Raw genomic sequence first — 13229 nt, forward strand, 5'->3', positions numbered from 1 at the left:
CCCTGTGATAATTGGATTTTGAAAAATGTTACTTATGGAAACAAATTTTGGTGAAAAAGCTTCAGTGGACACCTTTTCCCCATAGCTAGATTTCTCTCACTTTCTATTGTCTCATCCCCATTTGTAACTATGAATCATATGTAAGTTGGATGTTTGTAATTTGGGGACTGTCTGTAGTTGAAAATCACTTTTAAAAGTACTGCTCAAGAACATGTGTACACACTGAAGAAATTTCCTTTCAAGCAAGAGATGAAGTTGCAAAACACAAATACGAAACTGACTTGGAACATCAGGGCAGAACTCTACTCACAAAAAGCTCTTTTTGGTGGAGTTTTCCAGGATATTGTCCCTCTGAAATAGGGTAAGAGGTAATAGAGAGAAGAAGGAATTATTGAAATCGACTTCCTTTTCCCTTCCATCAGCATCAGATTTCCTTGGATAAAAGGCCCTTCCTTATGGAAAGATCCAAGCTATAATTTTCAAATAAACTAAGTTTCTTTGCAATGTTTCCATCTGTCTCATTTACCTTTGGCAAACAGGTCCCAATACATTTGAAGATGCAGGCAATTACATTAAGCTTCAGTTTCTGGATCTGAACATGAGAAAAGATGTAAAAGAAATCTACAGTCATATGACTTGTGCCACAGACACACAGAATGTCAAATTTGTATTTGACGCCGTCACAGATGTCATCATCAAGGAGAACCTCAAAGATTGTGGTCTCTTCTAAGTCTTCATTTTTAAAGGTAATCTAAAGGTAATCATCCTACAGGACATAATCTGTTTTAGTGCTTTTCTGGAAAAAAAAATAGATGACTTTACAAAGTAATGTTTACACCTGATCTTGAATTCAAATTTATCCCAGCAGTCCAAAGCTATGATCATTACTGCCACAAATACTCGAACCAAGCACATATTTTCGCAGCACCTTTGCTCTTCTCAGATTGGAGTTTTAGAGGTCTGCTTTAGGAAAAATTAATATTGCTTGTTGCAAAAATGTCCTGAATAAAGTGGATGCGCGATAACTGAATTCTGAGATGGTATTTCCCAGTTGGTTTCCATGTGATTTCATTCGCATAGTTATATAGCTAAAGAAGAGAACTGGGTCACATACCAAGTATCTAGTAGTAAGCCTAAGTTGGGAAAACAATGTTCATTAGGAAGAAGCTGTAGAAGTGTTCTGATTTTTCTTCTGCCTAGCTGACACACCTTGGGTTCAAACAAAAAGTGAGAAGTCTACCGAATTCCTTCTACAATGATATAAGCCTGCACGCTGACTTTGCTTTGCCTCTTTGTAGCGAGCAGCTAAATAATCCACATACTCCCAGTTCATGGTTTGTTTGTCACAATATCTCAACCTAGCCTGTGCTCTGGTTCATAACTACTTGCCCACTTGCCCTGCAAATGAATGTAATCAAGCATCAAAAGACAACAGGGTGGCTTTCTTATGAGCTGCATGAAATCACATCAGCATTTACACTGTACCATTTGAACACATCCAATAAGTTGGATTCAGGATGTGCCTTCAGTGGATTGGTTTTATCAGTTTTTATGTTTGGAAATACATTATGAAATTTTAAAATGCTGCAATGTAATTTTTGTTTTATTTCTCAAAATACTCTTTCACCTTCTTCATCAATTAGGAAAAAGGACTTCCAGATAGCTTCACTTTTCTGCTGAGCAGAGCCAACGGAGTAAATAGAAGTCACTCGACTGTCCACACTTTTCTATTTCCTATCCATGATGCAAACTATGTATCTGTAGTAACATGATTTTCCTCCTTTCTTATATACTCCACAATTCTTTCATTTTGTTCAACAATATGAACAACAGCCCAAACCATCTTGTCTGGAAACAAGGAATCATGTGACAAACACTGGATTTTAATGACTCTATACAACTATGATCATAAAAAGTATCACACTTCTGTGGGAAAAAACACAGTGCTTTTGTGGATTCTGTGGCAGAATGGTACACTTCCTTTATCTACAAATGGTCTGATCTGTGATCATGTTGATTGTGAAAATCATGATCTGTTAAAACCCAAGTCCAGTAATTCCTATATTTTATATGTGGTCAATTAAACACAGAAAGTTGGTTGACATTTTAAAAATCTGATTACATTTGATCCGGTATGTCCTCACAGCCTTAACTAGGTAATTTATCTTCTTTCCAGTATTCAACTCCATCAGTACTGAAGGGGTAATGAATCCAAACCAACTCTTTCTCTCCACACTAACGAAACCCACAGAATATATCCCAACCCAGCTGCTTTACTTTTTGCTGTGGAGACAACTGCTCTAGCTGTTTCATTGTCCCTGTTATTTAAAGGTCACAACAGTGTACAAAACAAAGCTATGCACACCATAGGGTTAGAGAATTTTTCCTCACATATAGAAAATAGAAAGGATTCAAAGTGGAAATTGTTGTCAGGATTCTCATTTTGGTATTTAGAACTGTATTGTTCTTGACCATTTGTAAATAAGTCTCATGTTACTAGACAAGATTCTCTTTGTATTAATATTTATTGGGAAAAAAGGCTTATATAGCTTCAACTAAATGTAGAAAATCCAAAAATAAAGAAATGTGTATTAAAATGTTGACAGTATTATCTATTTTGAATTTTTTAAATTTACTACCTCAACTTTTATTTTTGTTTCCAAAAATCATCCAATACATTTTCATGTGGCAAACACTGTGCTTTAATGTCTTAGGTATGAATGCCTCAGAGGATAAGAAACAGTATAATACAATGTTTAATAGTGTATTTAAAGTGCTGGAGTTAAATTTTATCTGAGCCAAAAATCCCATGCATATCCAGTGGCTACATCATTAAAGTGTGGCTTGCATATGTGAAATCTTCACAAAGCAAAGCTCAGATGTCAAATATGAGTTTAAACACTTCTTTTCATCTAAAACATTTAGCTTATGTAATACTGTGTGCTTAAACAGGCATGTATGAAATCAGCACTGAGTGTCATTGGACAAGTTACAGCTAATTCATCATGTGAAAACTGAGTACATCGCCTTACAGTGCTGGTGCAAGCTAAACACTAAATTACCAACACCACTGTACCAAAGTGTGCAAAGAAATGTAGAAAGCCAGTCATCTGAAAACTCTTTCATGTGATGAAAATTTGTATTTCACTTCAGCTGTAATTTGAATCATTGTAGCCTATAGTAAATAGCCACTGTAATATCCTACAAAGTGCCACCTTCCCGTCTCAGTCTTATTTGAGTAAGACAAGGAACTTGTGGCTTGCCAGATGTTATTGGACATCCCTCATTATCAACGATGCTGGTGAGGGCTGAGGAAATTGCAGTCAGCATTTGGAATGCCATATGCTTCCTTGCTCATAGCGTAAGCTATGTGTATCAATGCTATGGAAACCCAGTAACAGAACTGTTCAGAAAAGGACACAAAAGGCTCCAGAGGTATTATTACACAAAAGGTTAGCAGTAAGAGCAAATTTATCTAGCTAAAATCTTTATTTGCAGAAAATGGAAATGCAATGAAGAGAAAAGTGGCAAATATTTCTAGATCACATCTAGAAATGCCTCCAATAACGTTAGGAACATTTAAGATTTTTAACTCACCTTTTTAATATTGCCAATTATTACATCAGGTTGAAACTGTACATGACAAAGTGGGTAAAGTCTCAGTGTAATGGTTTCCAGCAAAGAAATGTACTGACTCTGCTTAAGAACATCACTACAGTAAAAACAGTGGCAAACAGGAACTTGGCACCACATTTACAAAGTAAAGGCATGCTGTTTCAATATACAGTTTTGAAATCTCAGAAGACGAAAGGCCCTGGTAAATGCAGAACAAATTGCACCATCAACGAAATTCCCCACTGGTTTAAAACCAAACACACACACACAGACAGACAGACAATTAAGTGGTTGATTAAGTAGCTATGCAGCAGTACATACTTTCCCCTTCTGTTCATAATATTACAGTTCACCTTTCAATTGGAAACCACTCTGGGCATTTTATGTAATCAGATTTCCACCGTCTACACTAGCAGCACACTCTGGAGATTTGGTAATCAGCATAAACCAGGCAAACCCTACCCAACTCGTAAGTCAGAAAAAAAGCCTGTCGCCCTGCTACATGAAATCTATTTTTGGGGAAAGGGAGAAAGCCTTACAGTGTTTGTAAGCAGAATTGTAACAAAGGATACACCAGAAGAAGCCACAGCTTTAGCCATAAGAATTCTAAGGCCCTTTTAAGTCATTGCAGTAATATGAAGTCCTGACCACACCAAGATTAAAAACAAAAGGTTCCTGCTAAGAGGAATACTTTCTGCATGATCTGGTCACATGTGCATAGTTAAGTGTTTGTTTTTAAAACAAGATTATTTGCACACACAGAAACAAAATTTAGTTGAGATATAGTATTGACAGAAACTTCTTAAAAAAAGAGCAGAAGTGACTTATTAAAGAAAAAAGGAAGCTACATACTAAAGTTCTGGGATATTAACTTCGTAACATCTGTACATTTTTTAAAACTTTACTATCCAAGAGGATGATAAAAAAAAATACCACATTTAACAGTAGTTCCGATTTTTGGATTCTAACTGCAGCATCCCATCCCAATAGAAAGGTCCCTAGTACAGAAGATTGTGCTAAAGAATGCAAGGTTTTTGCATGCTGTTTTCATTCCCGTCCTGTTCATGCTTGCAGCTGTCCCACAAGGCAGCAAATAAACAGTCCATTTCTTAAAACACTATATCCTGAAATCTGAAAGAAAAAAAGTTCATATTAAAGCCTGGTAAAAAATGTATGCAGGACCAAAACTCAGAAAATGTTATAGAACTCATAATTTACCTTCCATGGTCAGTCTTCTTTTAGTAGAGTCCACATTCCTTCAGGTTGTTTTTAATTATAACATCTGTAACAGCATCAAAAACAAACTGGACATTCTTGGTGTCAGTGGCACAGGTGAAATGGGTGTAAATTTCCTTGGTGTCTTTTCTTCGGTTGAGATCTTCAAACTGGCACTGAATGTATGCAGCTGCTTCTTCGTATGTGTTAGAACCTAGAAAAAGAAGATACGGATCATAACAGCTATCTTGATGGATCAAATCAGAGACCAATTTGATACAGCATCCTGTCACTTTACAGTAAAAACCCAAATATCAGTTAAGAAAGAACACAAGTGGGCTACACAATTCACCTGTATCCCTAATCACTGGCATTGGTAGACAAACGTTTTCTTTTGGGGGTTGGTGGGTGATGTGGCCAAGTGTGTGTCCATACACATGCACACTATGATTAGAAAATATCTCTGCTATTCTACAGACATTTTAAAGGTCCTTCAAGTGAATTTATAGCTCTTTTGAAAAATCTGTCTTTGGCAATTATATTTTGTTCAACTACACTATTATTTATGGTGATGTTTCAATATGTTCCTTGAAAAAATTGAACAATGAAATATATTTGTCCTGAAGGGACACTTTGAAGTGCATACAGGCAGTCCCCAGATTACAAACATCTGACTTACGAATTACTCATAGTTAAGAACCTACAGAACCTATCTTGTTCACAATTTAGGGACTGTTTGCAATGTAGTTCCATCTCTGATGTTAAACAAGGCTATTGTTGGTTAGTATGTATCTGGGAAGTACACTATAAAGTAGGCCTGCACAATCTGTGGCCCTCCAGGTGCTGTGGATCTCCACTCCCAGAATGCCTACCAATTAGACAAGCTGGCTAGGGCTTCTGAGGGTTTGAGTCCCAAAGACCTGTACGGCCACAGGTTATGCAGTTGTATCTCAAGTACTATTAAGAAAGCATGTGAAACAGCAACCACAAATAAGCAACTAGTAGTGTTAGGGGAACAAAACGAAGACAGGTTGCTTTAATCATGGTATGGTAAGTTGGTGAATACAGTGAGAAAATAGTAAGGATTAATTTTTTTGGTTAAAGTTGACTGGCAAAACATTGGAAGAGTCTCAGGACCCAAACCATTATCTCAGACATTGAGAAATTCAGCCTACTGGACTACAGTAAGTTCTGCTCACTGCCAAGTTTCAATCCTCTTTAATGTAAAGTTCCAGTTCCATAATTTCACTGTGCATACCAACACAAACCATAATTGCAATTGAAATAATCCTGAAAGGCTTGTGCTAGCAAACTGTAACACAATCACATTCCTTAAAAAATAAATAAATAAGTCTATTAAGACCAATGAGTATATACTGTTAGGTTTATAACCCAATCCTTCTGTAATGACAGGGTGCTTAAACTCAATGAACTGGATCCTGCCACAGTAATCATTAGACTAGACCCAATGACATGCAACTCATTTATTTTAATAGTCTTAGGTAAAAACACTGTAGAATAGTTTATCCATGTGATAGCGGCACTATGTGATAGTTTATCCATGTGATAGCGGATAGTGACCTGGAAAAAAGAGCTTGCCATGCCACAGAAAGGATCATAAATTAAACAAGGATAGAGCTCATGTGGTTTAGCAAAACACAAGTAGCAGTACAGAAAGGATCAGGAATTAAACCAGGACAGGGCTTACGTGTTTAATATAAAAGCAGTAGCAAGCGCAGGCAACAGGGACAGGAAAACACAGGAGGAGGAGATGTTTGCATAATGCATGCTTACTTAATTTCACAAACACTCCTTACTGCAGAGATGTATGTGCCAATACCTTGCATGAGTCTGGCACGGAGATGGAAAGGTTGTGCAGATAGAAAGTTGGAAGGAGAAGCAAGAAATCTAGCAGACGTCTACTTCTATGAGAATCAGGTGACAGAAACATGACTAAAGTCCTAAAACATTGTGACACAGTAGACACTGTGATTCACTTAAGGAAGAAAAAACACTAGGCTGCCACCTCAGAAGCATAGTCATATGAATGTTTACTCAAAAAGGCTACAACATAAACCTTCAACAAGCAAAAATGTTTACCTAAAAGAATTGGTCTGCAAAACATCTGTATTACACGTCTTTAACTTTTTATTTGCTTAGTGTGAATGGTACTGCAGCCAGGTGTGTCATTCATGAGATATCAGACTGCCCCCTCCCCCCAAGTCACTCTGTTTATTTGATGCTCTGACAGATGAAAACTGCAGGAAGAATTTCAAAAGCTGCAGAAGTAAAAGCAGGCTTTATTTACAAAAGCATTTTTAAAAGGACACTTGCTTCTAGCATATGCTGGTGGTTTTCCTTTTTCTAACCTGTTTTTATTGAAAGATTTTAAAAATTATATTAAAAGTTAAAAAAGAGAATTAAGACAGTAAGTATAGAATAGAAAGACACAAAGTGACAAGAAAACAGAAAGTAAACAGAAAGAGAAATAAATGCTGGTCATTTTCAACATATTGTTCTAACTCTTTTGACTTTACCTGGATATTCTGGATAGCAAATTGTTAGTGGACTCCTCCTTATCTTTTCCTCAAACAAATCTTTCTTGTTCAGGAAAAGAATGATCGATGTATCTGTGAACCATTTGTTATTACAAATGCTGTCAAAGAGTTTCATGCTTTCATGCATACGATTCTGGATGGGGGAGAGAGTAAGAAAGCAGACTGAGAAAGTAATATCAATGCAATTATAACTAGAACAAAGATTTAATGCAAATAACATGAATTATTCAATTTTATGCTTACATTAGAAAGTACTTTGACTAAACAGCTGAATTCCAATGTAAAAAAATCAAATCACAAAAAGATCCCGATTTCCCCATCTTTTAATTATTACAATTACAAAATTTATTTACTGCTAATGAAACTGTACCTTAACCTTTCTGATATGATTAGAGAGAGTATTTTTTATTTTCTCTTGCAAACCAATTTAAAAAGTCACACTGCCAGCTGCTATTGTGAGAATTGTGAGGAAGCACACAAGCAGGAAAAATTAAAAATTTCCACAAAACAGTAATTTGAAATCTTTTTATAATTAGTAATTTTAAGGCAACTATACATCAAAAAAGTAATTTAACAAGCTATACAAAACTTCAAGTTCATTTCTATTGTCGTTCACACTGTGCAGAATGTAAACAGAGAGATAGCAAAATATAATGGTTTCAGTGTCGGAGTATGACTATGGAGACCAGAGTTCAAGCCCCTCCTCAAGCACGAAAATTCACTGGGTGATATTGGGAAACTCATACTATCTCAATTTCAATTAAGGCAAGGGAAAACCTCTTGTGATCAAATTTTGCCTAGAAAACCCCATGATAGTTTAGCTAGAGGGTTGCAGTAAGTTGGAAATACTGGGTTGCTGTGAATTTTTCGGGCAGTATGGCCTTGTTCCAGCAGCATTCTCTCCTAACATTTTGCCTGCATCTGTGGCTGACATCTTCAGAGGTTCTGTTGGCAGTGAGACATGTGGAGTGTAAACAATTCCTCTTTAAGTTGGAAGCAACTTGAAGGCACACAACAATAAGAATGTAAGTTATGGTTACGTCTATGGCAACATACCATTTCTTCATCCTCAGCAAGAACAAGATCATAATCACTGAGAGCGACACAGAATATAATTGCTGTTACTCCTTCAAAGCAGTGAATCCATTTCTTACGTTCTGAACGCTGACCACCAACATCAAACATCCTGGCAGAAAATAGAAGACTTGAAGATTATAACAAAATGACAGTACTGTCTGCCTGCTCAGTACCATCTTATGCATATATAATGGAGGTTCTTTGCTTGTAGAAGAACCTACACATGCTGCCCAAATTCACATTACATGTCTAAAAAATGCTCACTTTCTAATCTTTTCTACTATAAATAAACATATGGAGGATTCTGTCAACAAAAGCTGAAATCAATAAATTAAGAGGCAGATGAGTCACAAAGATAACCAATGGCTGAATTAACTAAGTGGAGATGACGAGGGGCAGAAGGATGAGAAATGTCACTTATCTCCTTAGTCAAAATGTATATTGCAGAAGCTGGGAAACCAGTGATAAGGGAGGGCAAAATTTAATAAACTTAAGGAAGATTAGAGTAGCTAACTGCATATATATTAAGACATTATCCAACCATATGCGTAACTCGTAGATATTTTCCAAAGACATCTAATGAAAGATAGTACTTTATTTAACTGCAATACATATCACATGGAAATAGACTGAGAACTCTTAAGGGGCTCATGATTTAGCAAATCTAATATAAAATTACTGCATCACCAAGGAAGTGTTTTTCAAAGAAGCATTAAAGGTAAATTTATACTTCTAAATTTGAATCTCTATAATGTTATAGCTTGTCTCTAACATCTCCTAAAAAGAAACCATAACTTTCAAGTTTCAAATTCACACATTCTTTAAATGGCATAAAACAATAATAAAATAAAATTATAGATTACTGCTAGAGTGCATTGCAAGAAAAGCACTACCATGGTGACATACAGATATTTCTCATTATGTCCACTGTGGAATACAGAAGGACATTACTGAATGCACAAGTGGATTGTTATGCTATTTAGCATCCTCTGTTTCCAAGCAGCAGAGCACACAAACAGCCTATAAACATACTGTTCCAGTAGCAACTTTTGATTATATAATTATGATATAACTGCTCTACAAGACGAGATAAGTAATGCATTTTTACAACACAGTTGCTGCAGCCTAGCTAAGCTGCCATAAACAGTTATATGCAGTACAGTAAAGTTTAAGTTTCCCTTTATCAATTCTGTAGAATACTGCAGCCAGCTAAGTGATAGCGCATAACTTTATTTTACAAGAGAAGTAATTTGAGAAATCACCCAGCTAAGAGCCAAAAGGACCAACATGCAGTCCATTCCCTCAAGGCAATCTCATTTAAATTAAGAAATACATAATCAACAAGATTGCTTATGAACATCCCAACATTGTGTTTTAGAAATGCAATAACATTGGTGGAATTCCCCTGTGCAGAGAGGTTGTTATTTATAACATTTTAACAACTACTAAAAAGTGCTTTGATCTTGAGACTGAGGATTCATGTATCTAAATTGTTTTAATGTAAATACAGTGGGGGGAAAGTATTTCGTCAGATACCAATTATTTATTTATTTATTTACAACATTTATATCCCGCCCTTCTCACCCGAAGGGACTCAGGGCGGCGTACAAATTGGCAACAATTCAATGCCTACACATAATTAAAACAGCAATGAAAATCCAATAAAACAATTAAAACAATATAAAAATATAAAACATATGATTAAAATCCATTCCTCCAAAATCCTCGTGCTGTAGCCGTAAATCAGTCCGGGGAAGTCGTTACCATTTAATCTTCGAAAGCCTGGGCACATAGCCATGTTTTCAGGGCTTTTCTAAAACTCAGAAGGGTTGGGGCGTGTCGTATTTCTCTGGGGAGGGTGTTCCACAGCCGGGGAGCCACCACCGAGAAGGCCCTGTCTCTCGTCCCCACCAGCCGTGCCTGTGAGGCAGGCGGGAGTGAGAGCAGGGCCTCACCAGATGACCTTAGGGATCTTCCTGGCTCATAGGAGGAGATACGTTCGGACAAGTAGATTGGGCCAGAACCGTTTAGGGCTTTATAGGTCAAGACCAGCACTTTGAATTGGGCTCGGTAGCATATCGGCAGCCAGTGGAGCTGGCTTAACAAGGGGGTGGTACGCTCCCTGTAAGCTGCCCCAGTTATTAATCTGGCTGCCGCCCGTTGTACTAGTTGGAGCTTCTGGGCCATCTTCAAGGCAACCCCACGTAGAGAGTGTTGCAGTAATCCAAACGAGCTGTAACCAGAGCGTGGACCACCGTGGCCAAGTCAGACCTCCCAAGGAACGGGCGCAGCTGGCGCACAAGTCTTAGTTGTGCTAAGGCTCCCCTGGCCACCGCCAAGACCTGGGGTTCCAGGCTCAGCGATGAGTCCAGGAGAACCCCCAGACTGCGAACCTGTGTCTTCAGGGGGAGTGCGACCCCGTCCAACACAGGCTGTAACCCTATTCCCTGTTCGGCCCGACGACTGACCAGGAGGACCTCTGTCTTGTCTGGATTCAGTTTCAATTTGTTGGCCCTCATCCAGTCCGACACAGCGGCCAGACACTGGTTCAGGACCTGAACAGCCTCCTTAGTGACAGGTGGGAAGGAGTGACAGAGCTGGACATCATCTGCGTACAGATGACACCGGACCCCGAAACTCCAGATGATCTCTCCCAGTGGCTTCATGTAGATGTTGAACAACATGGGGGACAGTACTGAACCCTGCGGGATCCCACAAGTCAATGGTTGTGGCACCATCTGGGAACGACCCTCCAGGAAGGACTGGAGGCACTGCAAAACAGTGCCTCCGAGCCCCATCCCAGCGAGGCGCCCCAGAAGGATACCGTGATTGACGGTATCAAAGGCCGCTGAGAGGTCCAGCAGAACCAGCAGGGACACACTCCCCCTGTCCAGTTCCCGGCGTAGATCATCGACTAAGGCGACCAAGGCTGTCTCGGTACCATGCCTCGGCCTGAAGCCAGACTGTGCCAGATCCAGAAAATCGGTATCTACCAAGAATGCCTGGAGTTGTGCGGCCACCACACGTTCCACGACCTTGCCCAAAAAGGGGAGATTGGAAATAGGCCGAAAGTTCTCCAATTGAGTGGGGTCCAGTGATGGCTTCTTCAACAGCGGTTTGATCACAGCCAATTTGAGGCTCGCTGGAAATATGCCTTCCCGAAGGGAGGCATTCACCACCACCTTCACCCACTCGGCCAATCCCCCTCTGGCTTCTCTCACCAGCCAGGATGGGCAGGGGTCTAGGATGCATGTGGTAGCCCTCACCTCTCCAAGCACTTTGTCCACGTCCTCAGGCTGAACCAATTGAAATGAATCCATCAAAATAGGACAAGCAGGTGCTCGTGTTACATCCTCGGAGACTGCCGTTAATATGGTGTCAAAGCCAGAACGGATCAAAGCGACTTTGTCCGCAAAGAACCGAGCAAATGCTTCACAGCGGGCTGCCGAGTTGTCAGGGATCCTGTCTTGAGGGACGGGATATAACAAACCTCTGACAACTCGGAACAGTTCTGCCGGACGGTTCTTTGCCGACGCAATATTAGCTGCAAAGAAAACGTTCTTTGCAGCATCTATTGCCGCGGCATATGCCCTAAGATAGGAACACAGCCGTGTTCAATTTGGCCCGCTCGGCTCCGAACGCCACACGCCCTCTAGTTCCCTCTTCTTTCGCTTCATCGCTGCCAACTCCTCAGTAAACCAAAAAGATGGTTTAGCTCGGGTACTCGAGAGGGGACGTTCTGGAGCGATTGTGTCTATTGCCCTAGCCGCCTCCTTGTTCCAGAGGGTGACCAGAGCATCAACAGAATCACCAGCTGAGGTGCGGGGAATTCCCCAAGAGCCGTTAGGAATCCATCCGGATCCATAAGCCTCCTGGGGCGGACCATTTTAGGTCCTCCACCCCTGCGGAGGTTGGGGGGTGCAGTGAGTCTAAACCTGATCAGGTGATGGTCGGTCCATGGCAACGGAGCGATGGTGAGCTCCTCCACACCGCCACCTTCCTCCCATCCCTGGCAGAAAACCAAGTCAAGTGTGTTCCCCGCTCTGTGGGTAGGGCCAGATACTAGTTGGGACAGCCCCATGGTTGCCATGGCGGCCATGAAGTCCTGAGCCGCACCGGAGGGAGTGGACTCGGCATGGACATTGAAGTCCCCCAGCACAATGAGCCGTTGGGACTCCAAAGCCAGGCCCGAGACCACCCCGGCTAGCTCAGGCAGGGTGTGATGTCTCATGGGCCTTGTAGTCCCGTTCCTAGTACCATTGTGGCAGACGAAGAGGAAAACATGGGATTTCCACCGGTTCAGCCAGAATCGGAGCCCCTGCACCTGGAGGATGTTTGCCCTCAAGAAGTCAGCCAAACAAGCCTTGGGCAGAATTCTCCCCCGTTTTCCCGGAGAGACAATTATAATAGAGATAGAGGAGCTAGGGAGGCGAATCGCCGGAGTGCCAGAATCGCAGCCAAACAATTAGCTGATTAGGTCTGCTTCCCTTGGGAAATTCTAAGGAGTCATGCATCTGGACAGAGTGGTTTCACTTCTAGTTCTCCAGGGAAAGTGTTCTTCTGGCGGGAAACGAGACCCTATTTAGGTGTTTTGCCGCAAAGGAAATCTTGCGGAGTCAACTCGTCAGCTTGAGGAGTGAGATCGTGTGTGGACTTAGTAATCCCAGTTCCTTGTTTCCCGGACCAAGTTCCAAGCCTGCCTTGCTTCACGTTTGACCGCGGACCTCGCCACGGACCTTGTTCTTGTTTCTTGTTTGCCTCGTA

The 13229-nt window shown here is 40.4% G+C and overlaps 2 protein-coding genes across 5 annotated transcripts in view; one reads left to right on the plus strand and one right to left on the minus strand.

The window, feature by feature from the left end:
• The window catches only part of gnat2 (G protein subunit alpha transducin 2), a 36947-nt gene extending 34346 nt beyond the window's left edge, over positions 1 to 2601 (plus strand). For 3 of the 4 annotated variants that reach the window (XM_008109434.3, XM_008109435.3, XM_003220183.4), the window contains 2 exons: positions 540 to 746; positions 1644 to 2601. In XM_008109434.3, coding sequence (XP_008107641.1) covers positions 540 to 730 — 191 coding nt within the window. In that variant the 3' untranslated portion in view covers positions 731 to 746; positions 1644 to 2601. Of the gene's footprint in view, positions 1 to 539; positions 758 to 1643 lie in introns of all 4 variants that reach the window. The other variant, XM_008109433.3, reaches the window with a different exon arrangement.
• An 869-nt stretch (positions 2602 to 3470) lies between these two features.
• Positions 3471 to 13229, minus strand: part of gnai3 (G protein subunit alpha i3) — a 31848-nt gene continuing 22089 nt past the window's right edge. The window contains exons 6-9 of the mRNA XM_003220182.4: positions 8445 to 8574; positions 7368 to 7521; positions 4834 to 5044; positions 3471 to 4746 (exon numbers count right to left, since the gene is read on the minus strand). Coding sequence (XP_003220230.2) covers positions 4854 to 5044; positions 7368 to 7521; positions 8445 to 8574 — 475 coding nt within the window. The 3' untranslated portion in view covers positions 3471 to 4746; positions 4834 to 4853. The remainder of the gene's footprint in view (positions 4747 to 4833; positions 5045 to 7367; positions 7522 to 8444; positions 8575 to 13229) is intronic.

This window comes from Anolis carolinensis, chromosome 4 (genome assembly GCF_035594765.1).
Source record: "Anolis carolinensis isolate JA03-04 chromosome 4, rAnoCar3.1.pri, whole genome shotgun sequence".
Lineage (NCBI taxonomy): Eukaryota > Metazoa > Chordata > Lepidosauria > Squamata > Dactyloidae > Anolis > Anolis carolinensis.